The following is a 21,494-nucleotide window of genomic DNA, read 5'->3' on the forward strand; positions in this document are numbered from 1 at the left end:
TTGCAGTTGTATTTTAAACATTAATAACATAATAAAGAGTTAAGAAGGAATATTCACATAAATTCCATAGCAGTACAACTATACTCTACTAAGTGGATGAAACACATCGTTCATAAAGAAAGTGATATCCCAAACAAAGAGATTGAGTATGACATGGTAAGTTGGAATTGATATTGATGGTATCTTTAGCCTTATAAAAGTAATCAATAAACTAATCAAAACAATATTATAGTACAAAGCAAAGTTACCTAGGTATATTTTTTTAACTGTAACTAATATTACATAACAAAACTCTTATCGCATTATGCTTTTAAGATGATATTGGTGCGCAACTTCCTATCATCAGGATATTAAATTATTTTCTCGAAATCTACTGAAGCTATACAATTCACATTTTTACAACACATGGGCACATATATTTTGTTTATGTTTTAATAATAATTGTTTTGTTAATTCATTTCCTTACAATATTTTCCATGCGAATATTTTCAAAATTTGCAATACACTATCTTCAGTAATATGTATTTACAATGTATTAGATATACGAAAACATTATTTCAGTACTTTTAAGACTACTAAATAAACAAATCTGAAAATTTTACTTTTCTGTAAAAAAAGAAGTTGAGAAAATATATATTCCTGTTGAATAAAAAAGCAAACTTGTGAAAAATGAGCATTAAAATTAAAACTTACATCCTTATAATGCACTTATAGTTCTCAGACAAATCTAAAGATTAACATGGATACAGTTTAGTAAGTTCCCTTCCTTTTATCCATTGAATCAGTGCTGGCCATCCCTGAATATAGCTCGACCAAGCGTCTGTCTCTTTCCTTTCCACTGTAAAGCGCTCAGGCTCCCCTGAGCTCTAAAGCGCGCGCTTGCGCCTATGGGCATCAGTTGACATGACTGTTCTAGACTCTTGGTTTCGACCGAACCTGTCAAGCATTATAAATTCAACAACTGAATTAATCTGTATGCGTATACATGAGGAATATAGGGCTATGTAGCATCTTTTATTCTTTACATACCTATATTTTATTATTCTTAACTAAGAACAAAGCCAATTTGACCACAATAGATTCAAATGGAAATTTAAAAATAAAGTTCTATTAAGCAAATGTGTGTGAGGTAACTAGTATTGAAATTAAAAGCAAAGGGAATCAGAGCACCATCTGTAGAATTTTGGCTGATGTTCGTATATGAAGATGTAAAAATGTAGTTGTAATAAGCAAGTGTGTATGACGTAAAAGGTACTGTAATTAAAAAACAAAGCGAAAATGACTTTATATATGTAGACTAATATAGGCTAAATTCAATTTTTTCGCTTGTTGTTAGTTCCTCTACCGATTCCGCAAAGCTATCCCACATATTAGTTTACACGCTGTACTGTATATCAGATATCATTGTAATCTATTTGCTGTTGTTCATAATATGCTAGTTTCGTGTTTGCATTCTTTGCTGCACGGCGATTAATTTATTTTTCTCATGTCTGACTGCTTGATGACGGATTCAGCTGAAAAATCTGATAATCTACCACGCGTCAATTTATATATCGTCGTTGATTTTATGAAATCTCCTATATGACAGTACAGAAAATAATTTTTCAGTACGAATAAAGAATTAATTAAATATCAATACGCTTATACTGATCTTTGAGCATGTTCGTCAAATTTACCAACCTTTTTCTACCGATTACTTCATAATCTTATGTAGGCCCATTGCTTCTTAATTCTGTGGTGTTCGGGTAAAGGGATATAAGTCATTTTTTTGTCCAGGTGGAATTTTGTTCCCCAGATGAACACACAAGTTAAATTATACAAGTGGGTGTGCAAAAATCAAAGAATACTAGTAGTTGATGTGTTTTAGTTGTGTAGAAAATTATTTGTAATAGCTAAGGGTTCCAAGTTTAATTTTCATTTATCTCCGAACTCATTTTTATGACTTATCTCCCTTTACCCAAACACCACAGAATTCATTTTATCTTCCTCCCGAAAAATTATGTTGTGTACTGTCACATAGGAGATTTCATAAAATCAACGACAATATGCTAACTACTTTCATAAAAGAAAATGATAGCTTTCCTGTCGATCAAAATTGGAGAGCACGAGGTCAGCAACATTGTAATGGTTTCTTTCTTAAGCATTAATTTATATTATTATTATTATTATTATTATTATTATTATTATTATTATTATTATTATTATTATTATTACAGTGTGAGGTATATTTAAACATTAATATCCTTCTAATAGTAAACTGAGTTAATGGAGGAAGTTACAGGGTGGATAATACTGTTGGATATACCATACATTTGTGGAACAGTCCGACACGGTGGTCTAGTAGCTAGAGATTCACTCATTCATATTGTTCTACCCAAGGACAGGGCTTTCACTACATACTCAGCATTCTCCAGTCTTTCCTATTTTCTGCCTTCCTCTTAGTCTCCGCATATGTTCCATATATCTTAATGTTGTCTATCATCTGACATCTTGTTCTACTGTTCACCATTCCATCCAGTGCATCCTTCATCCGTAGGCAGTTTCTTCTCAACCAGTGACCCAACCAATTCATTTTCCTCTTCCTGATCAGTTTCAGCATCATTCTTTCTTCATTCACTCTTTCCAACACAGTTTCGTTTCTTATTCTCTCTGTCCATATCACACGCTCCATTCTTCTCCATATCCACATTTCAATGCTTCTAGCCGTTTCCCTTCACTTCTTCGTAATATCCATGTTTCTGCCCCATACAATGCTACGCTCCACACAAAGCACTTCACTAGTCTCTTCCTTAGTTCTTTGTCCTGAGGTTCTCAAAAGATGCTCCTTTTTCTATTAAAAGCTTCATTTGCCATTGCTATTCTCCTTTTGACATCCTGACAGCAACTCATATTACTGCTTATTGTATATCCAAAGTATTTGAAGCTGTCCAGTTGATCTAGTGCCTTATTTAAAATTCGCACGTTTACCCTCTTTACTTTTCTTCCTATGACCATGGCCTTCGTCTTATTTGCATTTATCTTCATCCCATTCTGTCTTCAGCTGTCATTTAGCTCCAGTAGCATATCCCTTAATATCGCCTCCTCTTCTTCTAACAACGCCATATCATCAGCAAATCTTATGCGCTTTATTATTTTTCCTCCTACTATCATTCGTCCCATGATCTGAAAACAGTTCTTCACTAAATCCTCAAAGTAGATGTTGAACATAGTAGGTGATAAAGGGCATTCTTGACGTATTCTTCTCCCTATTTCGCTTCCTTCTAACATTTCTTCTCCTATCCTGACTTTAACTCGTTGTTTCATATAAAGGTTAATGAACAGCCTCCTCTCTTTTCAATCAATGCGAATTCTTCTTTATGATTCCCTCACTTAATTCCAACCCACTGTGACAAAAGTCTTTTCTAGGTCCACAAATACTATTATTTTTTCTAGGTGTTTTTCGACGATTGTTCGTTGCAGTTCAATTGCATCTCTCATACATTTTCCTTTCCTGAAGCCAAACTATTCTTCTTCCAACTTAGAATACAAACGTCGATTCATTATTCTTCGCGAGCTATGAACTTCACAATTCTGTAGACGCACGTTCCATCTCTGGCGTACCCAGATTTATAACTTGTGTTGTGCAAGCCCGTGGTCCATGTAACACAGAGGTTTTCTCCGAGAGCTCCAGTTGCCCTGTGGCATACCAACAAATCTCCATCATCACCTCATCTCATAGCGGGTGTAGCGTAGAGCAGCCTCGTATGGCGCACCCTGCCTCACGACTCTATGGGTACGCACACAAAGGAAGCATGCAGACGCTGGTAACCTGCTCGCTGGCTGCCAGCGCCAATTGCCTGCGCCTGTCGACGCTGAGTGGTGGACACAGAGAACGCGTGTTAAAGCGGTAAAACCTGCCAGTTGCTTTCACGATGACTAGCTCGTCTGATGAAGACTTTCTTCTATATTTTGATAGTCTCATATAGATGTATTAAGAGAGACAAGAAAAGCAATTTGCATTCATCAATAAATCTTTGTAAACAAAACGGTGTTGTGAATAACATCACTTCTTTAGTGAGCTGAATGCAGACGAAGATACATTTCTTCAGTATACCAGAATCACTTTGGACACATTTTATTACATTTTTAATGCAGTGGAACATCTTTTAACCAAAAACTGGTGTAATTGATATCTATGGTAGTAGATTTTTTTTAAAAAGTGTAGATGTTCATCTCCTCACGTTCTTGATCACGTTTTCTACTGCCACCGGCGTGGCTCAGTTGGTTAAGGCGCTTGCCTGCCGGTCTGAAGTTGCGCTCGGGCGCGGGTTCGATCCCCGCTTGGGCTGATTACCTGGTTGGGTTTTTCCCAACCTCAAGGTTGCCAGGTAATCTATGGCGAATCCTCGGCCCCATCTCGCCAAATACCATCTTGCTATCACCAAACTCATCGACGCTAAATAACCTCGTAGTTGACACAGCGTCGTTAAATAACCAACTAAAAAACCGTTTTCTACTTGTTTTCTTTTGTAAATATTGAAGCTTCTGCCTTTCAATATGTAGCAAGAATCATTTAATACATCTGTTGGCCTACGTATTTTTTTTTCTGTAACAGATACATGAGGATTCCAAAAACGTTGTAGTAGGCCTAATATCAGGGACTCTAACACAGTAGGCCGTGGATTATCGTTAGTTCTCGGATTTTAGGTTAAATACCTATTTTTATTTGTAGAGATAAATCAAAACTAGTTAAATATCTTCATATTTTATGTACAATATGAATATTTGAAAGTGGTTTTATGGTTCTTAAAAATGCCTATTTTTAAGGTTTTAGAGCGTAAAATTTTCCATTTCTCTTTGTTACGTAGGCCTATATATTTTTAAATTTTCGTGTAGCATGAAAGAGAAAGTTTTGAATGTCATGGGGTGCGTATGGTACAAGTATCCTGTAACAGTTTGGTTGTAGGAAAGAAGAAATTCCTGGAAGGACTGGTTTTGTTGAGCACTTGAACAGACAGTAGAAATGTGAAGAATAGGGAGGGTGTACGTAGTTCTCCCTAAAGAAATCAGCATGGTAAATATTGCTAGATTTAAATAGGTATCCATTGTTTCAGTATCATTGAGAAGCATTTTTTCCATTATAAAATGGTTCTGTATAAGAAAAGGCAAAGATCGACGATAGAAAATTAGAGAAAAACGTAGTTATGTATTGAAATGCCAATTATGAATAATGTGTTACCTGTAAATTGATTAGTAAATTAATTATTTTAATTGTAATATAAGCACTTATGTATTAGCAGCCTTAGAGCACTGAGGCCGATGAATTATTTAAAAATTATGTACCGGTATTCAGAATTTAAGACTTAACAGAAATTAAGTTTCTAACCGCAATATTTTTCTTACTGTTTTGTCACTATATACCGTGATATTCAATACTCACTAATTAATTGCATTTTTATAGTTGCTGTAGTTCGTGTGGCTAGAAATTACATTTTAGTTGCACAAAATAGTAATTTTAGCTGCATAAAAATAATAATTTTAACTACTTGAAATTGTATTTTTAGTTGCCTAAATCCATGTCCTTACTGCCTAATTTGATAAATTCAGGACCTATTTTAGGTGCCTAAAAGTCAGTTTTTAAATGCCTAAAAATCCGAGATCTAGTCATCATTCTGTGGGAAAAATTAGGGCTTAATGTCACTAATATCCTCTTTATTCGGTGAGGGTGAAGATGGTGTTGCACTACGATGGTCGTCGAATTCAGTAGCTGCCGAGAATTGTGTCTCGTCTGGATTACCAGGAGCTACAGACACTTTGTTCAAATTCCCTGTGCTTCACTACATGTTAAGGAACTTCACAGCTTCAAAAATGTGATCATTTTACTGTGTGATCGCTGCAGTTACCAGGATCTCCACATCGAGAAGGTGGAATTTTCCCACGTTTGACGGCAAATTGTTTATTGTTTAGTTAACTGTCCGAAGACAGATATAAACCTCATTAAGTAACACCAATAAGGTATCACTCATGAGGCAACTAAGCTAGACGATAAAGGGGTAGGGTGGACAGTTCGTTTTCCCATCCTTTGCATACATCGCTGACTAGAAACATATTACACTAATGGACTGCAAACTAATCTCTTACAGTAGCCTATACATCCACATCACCCTCAGCTTTGTTCCTAAGAAGAGTACTATAAGTGAGAATTAATTATCTCTAATGTAGCATTTCGTAAGCAATCAAATCAACAACCGAAGTATTGGAAGATAAAAGTTATCAAATTAATCGATAAGATTTTTCAGAACGCATTTTAAAAACGTAATCTCATCTTACCTATAGAAAAAAAAATGTTTGTAAAATATTTTTAAGAAATTCCCCATTTAAAGGTTTCTAATAGTCTGCTTAATCTAATTTTCCCATTAGGATCATATAAACCTTTTAAAAATAAATTTTTGTGACGTGATGTTTAATCTAGAAACCCGTCAATTATTGTGCAATATTTTCTATTCTTATCTTGAGATATTTTACTTACCGTCCTGCTTCATTTCTGCACTTATCCCTTTCCAACAACTTTATTCTTCACTAATCGACGATGTATGCAATGGAGGGGGAAAGGAACTGGCCACCCTACCCCATTATCTCTTGGCCTAGTTTCCTCATAAATGATGCTTTTTGTATCAATTGTGAGGTTCAGACCTGTCTTCGGACAGTTGACTAAACAATTTCTACATTTGTAATGATAATTAATTTATTTCACAGGTATTACCGCAGTTGTGTAATTGAACTCATCATTTCATCAGACTGTGTACAGATTTCGTAAGGCTGAATTGTTAAATTTATGTTCCAATTATTTTGTTTTCTGAGTCCGTTTTGCTTCATTTAAATTGTAACACTAGATTGAAAATCTTTGCTTCATTTAACCGATTCGGTCCATTTATAAAATCATAAGAAGTAACGATCACATACAAGAATACTGTTCAATCCTGACCCCCAAGGTCAAGGAAGACGATGGTCAAAAGGTTACATGAGCTTGGTCAGCGACCTATCGCTTATCAGCCTTCAGATGTCTATATAAACCCGCAAAGCATTGTAAGACGCGCTTGCCTGTCGGCACTTGGTAATAAAGCTTCATTGTCTCTCACACCGAGGACTTAGTTCCTGCACGAGCCTACATCTCTAGTCCTGTTCGAAGCTCGAGGGCGACGGACACGACATAACTTCATTGGTGGCAGCGACTGGTGGGATCTGCTAGCGACAAGTCGCGGGTTCGACTGAAGAGCGGTCTTCGAGGAGACACTCTGTAGGAGAGGCGCCGCTCCTGCAGTACTTCTGAGAGCCTGTGCGACGGCTACGGTGTGAAGAACTCTGCAGTTTTAACCGAGGTTCCTGGTTACCTTTTACCAGCAGGTAAGCCCAGGATAATCTATTGTTCATCTTTCAATTGGCAAATTAACCTTGCAAAATTTAGTGTTCACTGTGGCTCAGGGAAATTTGTATCCCGATTTAAGTAGTATGGCGCATAACGAACCATCAGATAATTCCGATATTGAGGATGAGGTTGGAGACGAAGGAAACTGTAGTTATCTTTCAGTCACGCAAGCAATTAAGCTAATTCCGAAACGTTTTGATGGAAATAAGTCAGAATTAAGGGAGTTTATCTCAAGTGTTGAGACCGCGATTGAAATCGTAGCACCGCACCAAAGACAGTTGTTTTTAAAATTTGTAGAATCTAAAATCACTGGTGAAGCTAAAATTAAATTACTATCCAGGTCGGAACGAAACAGTTGGGAACAAGTTAAAGCAATACTTGAAGAAAACTATGCTACTAGACGCATCATTGATTTCTTCGCATGCAAACTATTCAACAGTAAGCAGGGTACGAATGAAGACGTCGCGAGCTGGGGTAGTCGGATCGATGCCATGTCGTCCGATTTAACAGAAGCAATGACGAGATTGTTGCCCTCTTGCCATCACGAAGGCGCGATCGCGTTCTTGAAGTACATATCTAAAGCTTGCTTCATTCAAGGTCTACACGATGAGCGAGTACAAACCGTTGTGCGTGCAAGAGACGAGAAAATGCTTCTCCCTAACGCTGTTGAAATTGCTTTGGAAGAAGAAAGCGCGATACTATCCGGCCGCTTTAAGAAACAGTCCATCCCTCAAGTACGGAATTCGAACCCCAGACCTCAGGGCAATCAAATGAGTAACGTAAATAAAGTAACAGGGTATCAAGGTAACTTTAAAAAGAACAAAAGTGTCCCACGAGTGAACATGGCGTGTTTCAATTGCCAGAAAGAAGGGCATTTGGCTAAGGAGTGCAAGGGCGCTCTTAGGTGTGGCAGGTGCTCAAGACCTGGCCACATGACTCGTGACTGTAGGATCAGTCAGGGTCAGGGAAACAGATCGTAGGAGAATCCGAGCAACCCGGGTTCTCTACGCATCTAAGTGAAGGTTGCAATAAGTATGAGAGGGGTGCCCCCGTACCCAGCGGAATGAGCGCAGTAAGGGTACACCCAGCGGAAAGAGCCGCAATGAAAGTAGCGCAGTGAGCGTAATAAGTGATGAGAATAATGTGCACAAAGTTAGAGTTGAGGATAGGCCTATCGAAATTGAGGATAATTATCAAGTTGTTGGTCAGCGAGGAGTGACAAGTCAGAAGGGTCTGACGTTTCATAATTCAGTTATAGAACTGGATTGTAAAGAGTTAAAGAATGGGAAAACCTTGATAGACACAGGATCGGAAGTGTCATTGGTCAGAGAGAAATCACTAACCAATCCCTCTAGAATTAAATTCAGTAATGCTTCTTTACAGGGTGTAACAGGAGATTTACTGTATGTGAAAGGTGAAATAGTACTGCCAGTGTGCCATGAGTTGATTTGCTATGAACATGTATTTCTTGTTGTGGACGAGTTACCACACCAGTTAGACATGATACTAGGTCAGGATTTTCTTAGCAAATACAATGTCCAGTTGACATTTAAAACGGATGGGTTAATTGTTAAAATCCCAGCAAGATGCGAATCGATAGTAGAGATTCCATTGAAGGAAAAGGGCGATGTGCTTATATTAAAGCAAGAGGTCCACCCAGGTGTATATGTAGGTGATACGTTAACGACTATACGCGAGGATAAGGCTATGGTTTGTGTTCTAAATACTAACGAGGAGGACATTGAGTTGAGTGACATTGACCTACAGTACGAGAGACCCCCAACTCAATATACTTGTGCGTTATCAGTGCAGAGAGATAACGACGCAGAGCGTAGACATAAGTTATTGGACACTCAGCTGAGACTAGGGCATATTACGGAAGGTCAGGATAGCGTACGCAGCATATGTCACCAGTTCATCGATGTTTTCTATTTACCAGGCGACAAACTAACTGAAACCACGGGCGCGGTTCATACAATCCCGACACCTGATGTTCCCCCAGAAAGAGCGATACATGTAAAGAGCTATAGAATACCTCAAGTGCATCATGAAGAAGTTAACAAACAAGTCGAACAAATGCTAGAAGACGGTATAATAGTCCCGAGTTCGTCACCCTGGAACTTCCCTATATTGGTTGTGCCTAAGAAATTAGACGCGTCAGGAAAACGAAAGTGGAGGATCTGCGTGGATTTCCGTAGACTCAATGATGTTACTATAGGCGACTCGTATCCACTCCCAAATATTCAGGACATACTTGACAGATTAGGCAGGTCTAGGTATTTCACGGCCCTCGATTGTGCGAGCGGATATCTTCAGATACCTATTGAAAAAAACAGACCGTATGAAAACTGCATTTAGCACGTCACAAGGTCATTACGAATATACGCGTATGCCGTTCGGGCTTAAAGCAGCGCCGGCGACATTTCAGAGGCTAATGAACAATGTGTTCGCAGGTCTAATTGGAATTAAAGCATTAATTTACTTAGATGACGTCGTTTTGTTTTCTGAAACAATAGACGATCACAATGCAAAATTAAGAGATGTCTTTGAGAGAATGCGTAAATACAATCTCAAATTGCAACCGGACAAGTGCGAATTTTTGAAGGAAGAACTAGCTTATTTAGGACATATAGTATCAGGAGATGGAGTGAGACCAGATCCGAAGAAGATAGAGGCAGTGGTTCGATTCCCTGCACCCACGAACCCAACTGAAGTAAAGTCATATCTAGGTTTGTGCGGATATTATAGAAGGTTTATTCCTAACTTCAGTGCTAAGGCTAGACCTCTAACAGAACTCCTAAAAAAGGAAAATGCATTTAGATGGGGCGAAGAGCAGCAGAAGGCATTTGACACTTTGAAATTGCATTTAGTCAACCCACCGGTTTTGCAATATCCGGACTTCACAAGGCCTTTTGTTTTAACTACAGATGCGAGCCAAAATGCAATTGGTTGCATTCTGAGCCAAGGGAAAATTGGACAAGACTTACCGATCGCTTATGCAAGTCGCACATTAAATAAAGCAGAAAGAAATTACTCAACAATAGAGCGCGAATTGCTTGCCATTGTTTGGGGATGCAAACATTTTAGACCCTATTTGCTAGGTCGACAGTTTTCGATAGTAACAGACCACAGACCCCTTACTTGGATTTTCAATGTCAAGGATCCCAGTTCAAGGTTACTGAGATGGCGTCTTCTTTTGGAAGAATACCAGTACGAAATCCATTACAAGGCAGGAAGTAAGAATACTAACGCGGACGCGTTGAGTAGAGACCCTAATCTCTGTGCATTAATCTCACCGGATGAACTAACCCAGGATCGAAAAGAAGCCATAATTCGAGATATGCATGTTTGTCCAGTAAGCGGACACCAAGGAATTGCTAGAACGACGGAAAGAATAAAATTATACGTTCAGTGGCCCTCCATGAGGCAAGAGATTGAAAATTTCATTCGAAATTGTGACACATGTCAAAGAAATAAAGCCACACGACCCCTAACTAAACAGGAATTGAAAATCACAGATACGCAAGACGAACCTTGGATTAAGATAGCATTAGATATTGTTGGTCCATTCGCTGTGAATGAACATGGCAACAGATATATTCTAACATGCCAAGACAATCTTACAAAGTACCTAATTGCTATACCGATTCCGAACCAAGAAGCTAGTACAGTAGCGGAAGCAGTTGTAACAAAACTGTGCTTAGTGCATGGTATCCCACAAATTATACTTACGGATTGCGGTGCTAACTTTGTAAGTCAGCTATTCAAACGTATGTGCAAACTTTTCAAAATTAACAAGATTACAATGTCAGCATACCACCCCGAAGCTAATGGTTCACTTGAAAGGTCACACAAAGTTCTAGTAGAATACTTACGTTGTTTTTGTTCAGACAAACAAACCGAATGGGAAAAATGGATTCCATTTGCGACTTTCGTTTACAATACAACCCCCCACTCTGTGACACGGTTCACACCCTTCGAGTTGATGTATGGAAGAGTAGCTAATCTTCCTGGTGAATTGCAAAAAGGCCCAATATCACCGTTATATAATTATGACGATTTGATTGCAAACACAAAACATAAACTTAAGGTTAGTCACGAAATTGCAAAAGAGAATTTAATCAAGGCTAAGGTGGAACAAAAGGAGAAATTTGATAAGCACAAAGCTCATCCTGTTCAATTTCATGAAGGAATGAAAGTACTTTTGAGTAACGAGTCAATTAAGGTAGGGACGTCAAGGAAGTTGACGTCACCATGGATAGGACCATTTAAGATAACTAAAGTAAATGAGAATGGCACACTCGCACTACAAAACCTTAGTAAACATGGAAAACAAAAACAAATTGTTCATGCTAATAGAGTGAAACCTTATTTTTCCTCTTTACAGCATGAGGATTGAAACTACGTATAGTTCGTGCATCCTATTACTCATCCGATTACAACCACACAACCCTGAATGACCTCAATGGAATATATTTCGATGCATGGGGCTACGTACAATTGTACGCATCCCACTATAAATTGATAACCTATGTAAACATGGAACCAGCAAGAGAATCACTGAGACAGGTCAAAAAACATGTTCAGTCAGTGTCGCGATTTTGTGACGGAATTAAGAATCAAACTTGGTACGGTTACACTGATTGTCTCGCGTTCCGTTCGTATATTGGTAATCGTATTAGATACGTAGAACGTTTGAAGCTGATTACACTGTCGAAGAGCCAAGCTCTAATAGGCAAAAAAGAGGCGTACTTAATTTCATAGGTCACATAAGTAAAATACTTTTCGGAACACTCGACAACGACGACGCCGCATATTATACAAATAAGATTTCAGAATTAGAACAGGATCAAAAAGAATGTTTGCGTATCGCTAAAGATCAGATGACTGTCATTAAATCCGCCGTAAGTTCATTCAACTCTACGATCCGTGACGTCGAAAGAAACGAACGAGTTTTAAAAGATGGACTCGCAAAATTAACGTCTCATGTGAATAAAGTCACTAGTTCATTGTATGATGAAACGCAAACACTTGCTATGATATCAGAACACGTACTTCAAATAGAAAGGGTTATAAGTGAATGTAAGGAGATGTTTGAGTTGATTATAGATGCATTAATTCATGCGCAGGACGGAGCCATACAGCCACAAATTATTACTGCAATGCAAATTAAAAACATAATGAAGGATGAGCAATCGATTGCGGGCTTAGATTATCCTGTCAATTTCCCGTCTCAAGAACTGATAAAAATTATTACCCCTCAAATTTACATACAAAGTAAATTCCTTGTCTACATCCTAAAAATTCCTCTTTTAATTCCGCAACAGTTTCAATTGTATCAAATTGTCCCCTTCCCGGCACCTGCTCACTTGTTCAACAAGTCGACGACGAAGCACCTCTACATTGAATCGCCAAGAGAATTCATCATAACAGACAACCTGCATCAGCGGTTCGCGAAGATGACGCGGTACCAGGTGGAAAGGTGTTACCAGCTCAACGAGATGAAATTTGTGTGCAAAGAAGCCTTCCCAATTACGTCCTACAAGTCAGGAGAGGACTGTGAAGCAACGCTGCTGCATCCTTCGTCTACGGAGACGCCGAGTTCCTGTTCGCAGCGCATGATAGAAATCAGAAGCACATTGTGGATAAAGCTGTTTGGAAATGAGTGGCTGCACGTAACTCCGAAGCCAGAGATCTTCACGATCTTATGTGGTGAAAGCCAATCACCTAAATCACTTACCTTAGAGGGCAGAGGTCGCCTTCAGATGCAGCCTGGATGCAAAGGATATTCCGTGCATTCCGTCATTTTTGCCTATGCAACTGTCACATCTAATGTCACTTTCCCTGATGTAGACCTAATCCCGAATACTCCTATTGACCTTGATTGTTGCCTAACCGCAAGTCAACAAACTTTCCTCGAGAAAATTAAATTAAACCTTCCTATTAGCAATGTCCTATCACACACTGATGAATTGCAAGTAACTGCACATAAGATAGAGGAGGTCAACGAGCTCATCAACGATGAAAAATGGCGACTGGAACATTCACAAAAGCTACAATATACGTCATGGATAACTACAATTGCTGTCGTCATGATTGCACTGCTTATCACTATTTGCTGCAGTTGTTATTGCTGCAAATGCTGCAGAAGACTTGGATCGTCGCTGTGGAACAATTGCCAGCACTCAGATTGTATGGAGTCAACGAAACACTGCTTTCTGCAACAAACTATTCACACTGGTAATGTCCACTACCACCGTGGGAGCACGATATCCCTACCTATCACAGCTAAGGAAGTCAACACTTCGAGCCCCGGAACTTCGCTGATGGCGTCCGATGACAACGGATTGGAAGAAGTCGATGCTGTAGCACATCGTACGCGTTCTCATCGAACTAAGAACTCTAGATCAACATGGCGATAAAGTAAAATATGAACATTAAATTGTCTAAATCAAACTTTCGCGTTGTAACAATGAGGTGTCTGTGTAAAAAAAAAAGAACATAGTAATGACAATAAGTTTGTGTCAATGATTTAATTATGCGGGAATAAAAAAAAATAGATATATAATCAAAGTGAATCTTATTCAAGTCTGGACATGGACATGTTAAGGACAATTGTGGTAATGAAAGAAATCTAGTGTTAATGAATATCAGTTCTCGAGTAATTTTGTGTTAAGTGTAACCTAACTTTTTGTTGTTTTGTTGTTTTTATTTTTTCAAATATTCTTATGTGTGTTGTTATATGTAAAAGAAAAACAGGGACAATGAACTATGAACTCAAGACTACAAACATAATGTCCATCAAGAACAATATGTTTGCTCTCAAGGAGGGAGGTGTAATGATAATTAACTTATTTCACAGGTATTACCGCAGTTGTGTAATTGAACTCATCATTTCATCAGACTGTGTACAGATTTCGTAAGGCTGAATTGTTAAATTTATGTTCCAATTATTTTGTTTTCTGAGTCCGTTTTGCTTCATTTAAATTGTAACACTAGATTGAAAATCTTTGCTTCATTTAACCGATTCGGTCCATTTATAAAATCATAAGAAGTAACGATCACATACAAGAATACTGTTCAATCCTGACCCCCAAGGTCAAGGAAGACGATGGTCAAAAGATTACATGAGCTTGGTCAGCGACCTATCGCTTATCAGCCTTCAGATGTCTATATAAACCCGCAAAGCATTGTAAGACGCGCTTGCCTGTCGGCACTTGGTAATAAAGCTTCATTGTCTCTCGCACCTAGGACTTAGTTCCTGCACGAGCCTACATCTCTAGTCCTGTTCGAAGCTCGAGGGCGACGGACACGACACATTCCTTTTGCTATGATACTGTCTTGTCTTTTTTTATCCCATAGGTTTGTTATAAACAGCAGCAATGATGCATCACTATTCATTTTACTTTCTACTGTGCACCGATAATACAGAATACAGGCGTCAACAACAAGCGAGCAGGAATTAAAGATTCATTCCGGTAAACTTGTAGGCGCTTGTTGCACGCGTTGACAAGTACGAACCTGTATCCTTTCTGTTCGGACCTCATTAGTTAACATGCAGAACTTCTTGGCGCGGGTAAGCGCGTGTCGGCGCCGGCAACCTGAAAGCGGGAAACCAGCGTTCTTTGTGTGCGTACCATTCCGGAAACTTGTGGGCGCTTGTTGCACGCGTTGACAAGTACGAACCTGCTTCCTTTCTGTTCGGACCTCATTAGCTAACACGTAATACTTCTTGGCGCTGGTAAGCGCGTGCCGGCGCCGGCAACCTGAAAGCAGAAAACCTGCTTCCTTTGTGTGCGTACCCTATCGGAAAATTGGCCTACATAACCGGCTTCATATGGGTGAATGACGAACGGCCAAGTACTGACCATTAGTTAAAAACAACGGTATCCTTAGTACAGATAAACAAAACGATGTGATGCTTTTAAGCAATGCTTGAAGCCATAATATACTTTTTTCTTTAACGCATCAGAAAAATACCGCTTAACTTGCGGTGCAAGGGAGACGTTATAATATATGGAAAACTCTGTAGTTTCATATCATCACAGACTACGCAGTCTTACCCTTTAAGAGAAAAAAATGAAGAACTGACTCACTATTTTCGTGGTGATGTATCAAGTATACATAACCGGAATCAAAATATTGCCTCACTGCTGTCACAATCTTCACGTGGTTCTTAATAAATGTGTGGGAATAAGCCTTAAGTGTTAAGAAGACAAATAATCGCTTTATCATAACTTCGTAATTATTTCCAATGGCTCACATCTTGCCCTTAAATGCTGTTATCGACCCTCTCGTTCACCTGAAGCAAGACAGAAAATTTTATCCATTGTTCTCCTATACGGTACATTTTTAACACTTACATATCACTAATTATCTTTTCAACTTCTTTACTGTGTTAATTTTTAGGCAATTACCTGGCAAATAAGCAATTAGTTAGAATGAAAGGAAAGGCCGGTTTCTCGATCAATATTTAGGCCTAAATATTCATTAAGTGTTATAATTTAGTTTCTCGAACGTTCAGCAGGCCCAATGATTGCTTAAATCACTCAGTAACTTAAATTCTCGATGTTGGGTGGGGAATACGGAATCCGTGACTCTTCTCACATGCTGTGACCTATGGAAAGAATGCATTGGACTTCGATTTTCTGCCGTTTCATTGAAATAAAAAGCCTATTAAATATATCGGAAATATTTACGTTACTGGAGACGCAACTGTGGTGATTATTCCTATAGCAATATTAGAAGTTCTCATAATACGTTTATCGTATTAAGATGGAAAAGATTCGTTATTGTATACAATATTAATAGATCAAGGGTGTACAGAAATTGGGTAGATTTCTTTATATAATATAGCGAAGAAGAGTTCCAGGAAATTTTTCGCCTGGATAAGATTGCAGTCTTGGCTACTGCACATGCGCACTGTGTTGTAAGCGAAACTTATAGAATCAGGGATCTACAAAGTTTTTTTCGGTATCTGTATATACTCGTAGATCTGCGGTTAATACTTTTGTACGCGGTTTGTAACAGATGTGTTGCCTAAACCCTAAAGACACAAAACCCTATACGGAAACATATACTGTTTTATCGTCGTTAAAATCTACATATTTTCACACATTTGAACATGCAAACTATTAAAAAATCGATACAAATTAATTTCAAGAATTAAGGAAGTCTTTAATGAAAATACAACAATTTGACATGAGTATTCTCAACGCAAAAGCATTATATCTCTGGAGCTAGATGATCTTAAACAGTCAGTTTCTTACTACTGCAATGCGGACCACGAATACTGCGGAAATAATAGTTCATGCTAATTCAATTATTTCACCTAAAAAAGAAGATGAAAGCCGCAAGATCTTACCTTATTAATTCCGTTGGGTATGCCATTCCTTTGTCTGGTATCATGATGTAGCCAGATGTAGGCTGGGTCAGTTGCAAGGTCCTCTGTCGCAGGTACAGGAGATGTCTCTGAAGGCCTACAATAATGCAAGAAACTTTGATGATCGAATCAGTGAATTACAATGTAGATTCCTGGAATTGTTTCGAAAGTTCTGAAAGACTTGTAAAAGCCGCCTTGGAATTTATTTTAATACAGCTAGTGATAACCGGCGTAGATGGAGTAGGGAAAGGGACTCTTGTGCTGGGGATGTCAGTTTGATTACACTCTGATTGATTGATTGATTGATTGATTGATTGATTGATTGATTGATTGATTGATTGATTGATTGATTGATTGATTGATTATGTGGACATATTTTTTTCTTTCCACGCTCTCGCCGAAAATACAGTACACAGTGCAGCTTTCCACTTTCGAACGTGGAAAGATAAAATGTATGCTTTTATTTTTTTTTCAAAATGAACCGATGATGAACTTGGGATTATGTGACCTAAACAAGTGATCAGACGTAATGTGATTCAATATATTTCAGTTTCTGTCAACGTTCAAACCGGTTCAATAATAGGAGCACCAAAAAAGAAAGATAACTAACTACATGTCAATTTAGCTGTTATTCCAAGAATCTGTGATAAGTTCGTGGCCCCCGTAAGACCTTTTCTATTGTGACTTCGTAACTTAGATGAAACGTTACAAGCATTTCGACGTCAGCTGTTCATTCGTACAATATATTCCTATTAAATTAGAGATAGATAAAGATTTTCATAACAGTACTTGAATTTGAATTAAATTTAATAATAACTGTAAAAATTTTGTGATATATTATGCCAGTGTTTCTCAAACATTTTCCACTGCGAATCACTTTTAACGTATTGTACAAACTTGGAGTTCTTGTAGTTCATTTCTATTTCTCTCTTTTTATTATTATTATTATTATTATTATTATTATTATTATTATTATTATTATTATTATTATTATTATTATAAGGGGGGAAAGAGATAAAACTCGAATAGTAGCCAACAAAATGAAATTTCTGCGAAGAACAGCTGGCTATACTAATTAGACCGCAAGAGGAAAGAAGATGTTCTTCAAGAGCTTGAAATATCTTCTATTTTGGATTACATTTATAGTTACAGAACTAGCTGGCAGCAACATGTTCACCGCATGGAAAGAACTCGCATTCCTCGTCACATTTCTACCTACTGTCCAAGAGGAAAGAGAACCCTAGGAAGATCTGGGACATAATTAAATTGTTCAATCTTTGAACGAAAAACATAAACATAAAAATTCATAAATATTTATAATAGACAATGTAATAAATCTTCATTATTTGCACTTTATGTTAAACAAATTAATAAACAGTGTATAATAATAACACAGTGTGTGTGTCCGTGACATTTCTGTGTGTGTCCGCGACAATAAATATTAATCGATTACAATGTACACAGATGATTTTCAGTTTAATGCCTAGTACCTAATAGTGTCTTGTTCATTCCTGTCTAGGGTAGTACTGTTAATAAATAAACATTGTTGTTAAATTCACAGAAAACTTTCATTGCTTACAAGAGTTATACAATTTTATTCTGTGTGAGGTGTGTCCGTTAATACATGTGTTAATACATTAATCCAAATATTTTAAATTTACACTGATTACAAACCATGAACTTTTACTCAAAGAAACTGTTATATGTAATGTTTTGTTCTGTTATATCTAGAACCTGGAAAAAAGCCAATGAATTTAAGTAATTATAATATGGAGTGTCTAATTGTGTCCGTGGATAAATGGAATAGCCCATCTTTAAAGAGCTGGCTTGAGACCGTAACGGATGGCCCAATACTTGTTAGAATGATGATGATGATGATGATGATGATGATTCTTATTATAAAGAATTAACAGATAATAATTTAAATGAAAGACGGGAAGCAATTTGTAAACGTAGGAACCAAAAGAGTGATTACGTGATGGAAAAACTGAATAAGGTAGAAACAAATACTAGGAATAAAAACATTAGAGATTTATATAAAAGACTTAAAAAAGGCTATCAAGCAAGAATGAGAATGATGACTTGCATACAAACTCTCATTCCATCCTGAAGAAATAGAAAAACTATTTTGGGCGACTACTAAATATACCTAGGACAAATAGAAATGATCGGGACTATATTCAAATACAAACTTCTGAGCTATTCATAGCCCAGCCACACTTTCTGAAGTCGAAATTACGATAGAAAAGCTGAAAAAGTACAAGTCTCCAGGTATCGATGAAATTCCAGTGCGCAAAATTAGTCTAATAGAAGAGAATGTAAAGTATTATCTGGTGAAATGAGCTTGTACTTGCTATTTGGAAAAGGAAATTATACCAGAACAAATGAAGTAGTCCATAATAAATTATTATACCTTTCTTTAAGAAGGGGAAAAGTCTAACGGTAGTAATTTTCGAGGAATATCACTTTTATTGATGTTATTCGAAAATTTGTCCACTATACTTTTGAGAATACGGCCTGGGTAGCGTAGTCTGTATAGCGTTACCCTTCTGTGCCCCATGTTGCAGGTTAGACCCCGGCCCAAGTCAATGGCATTTAAGTGTGTTTAAATGCGACAGACTTATGTCAGTAGATTTACTGACAAGTAAAAGAACTACTGCGGGACAAAATTCTGGCACACTGGCGGCGCTGATATAACCTCAGCAGTTGCAAGCATCGTTAAATAAACCATAAATTAAAAAAAAAAATATTTTGAGAAGTTTAACTCGTTATACAGATGAAATTATTGGGGAACATCAATGTAGTTTTAGGTCTAATAGATAGACTGTCGATCAATTTTTTTGTATTCGACAGATATTGGAGAAAAATTGAAGTATAAGGACACAATACATCAGTTATTCGTAGATTTAAAAAACGCATATGACTTGTTTAAGAGAGAAGTTTTATATAATATTCTTATTGAATTTGGTATTCCCAAGAAACTAGTTCGTTAATTAAAATGTGTCTCAGTGAAATGCACGGCAGAGTCCGTATAGGCCAATTTCTGCCTGAGGATTTTGAAGTCACTGTGGGCTAAAACAAAGAGATGCACTATCACCTTCTCTTTTTAGCTTAGCTCTAGAATATGACATTAGGAAAGTCCAGGAAAACACAGAGAGTCGGGAATTGAACGGATTACATCCGCTTCTTGTTCATACGGCGTGAATATGTTAGGATTAAAACCGTTATTAAAACCAACAAACTTTTAGGGAAAACGTGGCGATTTTACTTGAAGCAAGCAACGAGATAGTATTCAAAATACATTGTAACAATCGTCAAACTTATCAGTATACAAAATATGTGATTGAATACACAGATGCTATTTTACACATTAAAAGATAAATGAGGCGCTGACATGGGAAAGGTAGTAACTGCCAAAAACAAAATTTTTCAGGGGAAGCAAAAAACAAATTTATGAACACTTTCTCACTTACATTATTACAGAAACTGCTTTAAATGAAAGGCATACACTCATGTTTGTGTTACATATGAAATTTGAAAAGTCTGGCACAGATTTATCTGTGAAATTCTATTTTATGAAAATACAACATTGAAATCACTCCTTAGCCAAACTGAGAATTAATGTTATTTATACATTATGCACAAATTTTTCGGTAAAATGCACGATACCGGTACTTTTCATCGAGGAAATCTAACATAGATAACAAGTCTCTCTTTTTGTCTTGTTTTTATTAGAGGAAAATCAGCTCTTGAGAGTCTAATCCAGGTGAGGGTGCTGATATTGATAGGAGTTGTATTCAAAAACTTGTCACATTCTGCAGAAAAATCGAAGAATTCCTCATCCTTCATCATTATTACATTATTAGGCCTTACCTCTTCTGGAACCATGGTCTTGCATCTTTTTTTTCTTTTCTCTATGATGTCAAATTCCCTATCACATGGCATGTAGGAACGTTCTGAAACCAGGAATTTCAAGTCCACTGAATCAAAATGTTTCTTGGCAATAATGTAAATCAGGACCATTAGAATCATCCGATTCTTATTCTGCCCTGCACAGTTATCAGCCCATATTTGTCTAGACACACTCTGATGTTGTAAAAGGAGTTACTACCTTCTCCGCGCCAACAGCTGTGCACATACAACTTACAACATCTAGTGACTACGTTTCCAACTTCGTTTCATTACATAGGGACATACTACCTTCTCTGTGCCATTGGCATGGCCATTTACTACCTTCTCAATGAAAAACCTAAAAATTCGAATTTTTGGCAGTTACGACCTTTCCCATGTCAATGCCTCAAATGATAAACGTTTTCGATTCAAAGAAACCATCTTCAGATCAATTACTAAGAGAAAATTATATTGCGAAAAACAGTGAAATATTATATGAAGTGAAAAGGAGAACATAATGGATAACAATGGTGCACATTTTTTTCTGGTACTTGTAATTTTTACGAATATATATCTCATGCGTCATTGCTATATGATGCTCTTGATCAGTGATGGCACTAGGCTTTGCGAGGTCCTAGGCAAACCTATATTCAAGACCCCATATCAATATGACGACAATAATAATAATAATAATAATAATAATAATAATGATAATAATAATTTTTATTAACAGGGCTACAATGTAAACTACATATCTTGTTTCTCCATTCTTCTCTTGCCTCCCAATCCCGTTCTTCCAAGCCTCTCTCCTTCATT

At 37.4% G+C, this 21,494-nt stretch overlaps 1 protein-coding gene across 2 annotated transcripts in view; it reads right to left on the reverse strand.

Annotated features, from left to right (window-relative positions):
* Positions 1-257: 257 nt before the first annotated feature.
* LOC138693813 (uncharacterized) overlaps positions 258-21,494 on the reverse strand; it is an 85,330-nt gene continuing 64,093 nt past the window's right edge. The window contains exons 5-6 of one of the 2 annotated variants that reach the window (XM_069817615.1): positions 16,770-16,884; positions 258-936 (exon numbers count right to left, since the gene is read on the reverse strand). In XM_069817615.1, the coding sequence (XP_069673716.1) occupies positions 867-936; positions 16,770-16,884 (185 nt within the window). In that variant the 3' untranslated portion in view covers positions 258-866. Of the gene's footprint in view, positions 937-16,292; positions 16,885-21,494 lie in introns of those variants that run through there. The other variant, XM_069817614.1, reaches the window with a different exon arrangement.

The sequence above is a fragment of the Periplaneta americana genome, unplaced genomic scaffold (genome assembly GCF_040183065.1).
Source record: "Periplaneta americana isolate PAMFEO1 unplaced genomic scaffold, P.americana_PAMFEO1_priV1 scaffold_22, whole genome shotgun sequence".
NCBI classification, from domain to species: domain Eukaryota; kingdom Metazoa; phylum Arthropoda; class Insecta; order Blattodea; family Blattidae; genus Periplaneta; species Periplaneta americana.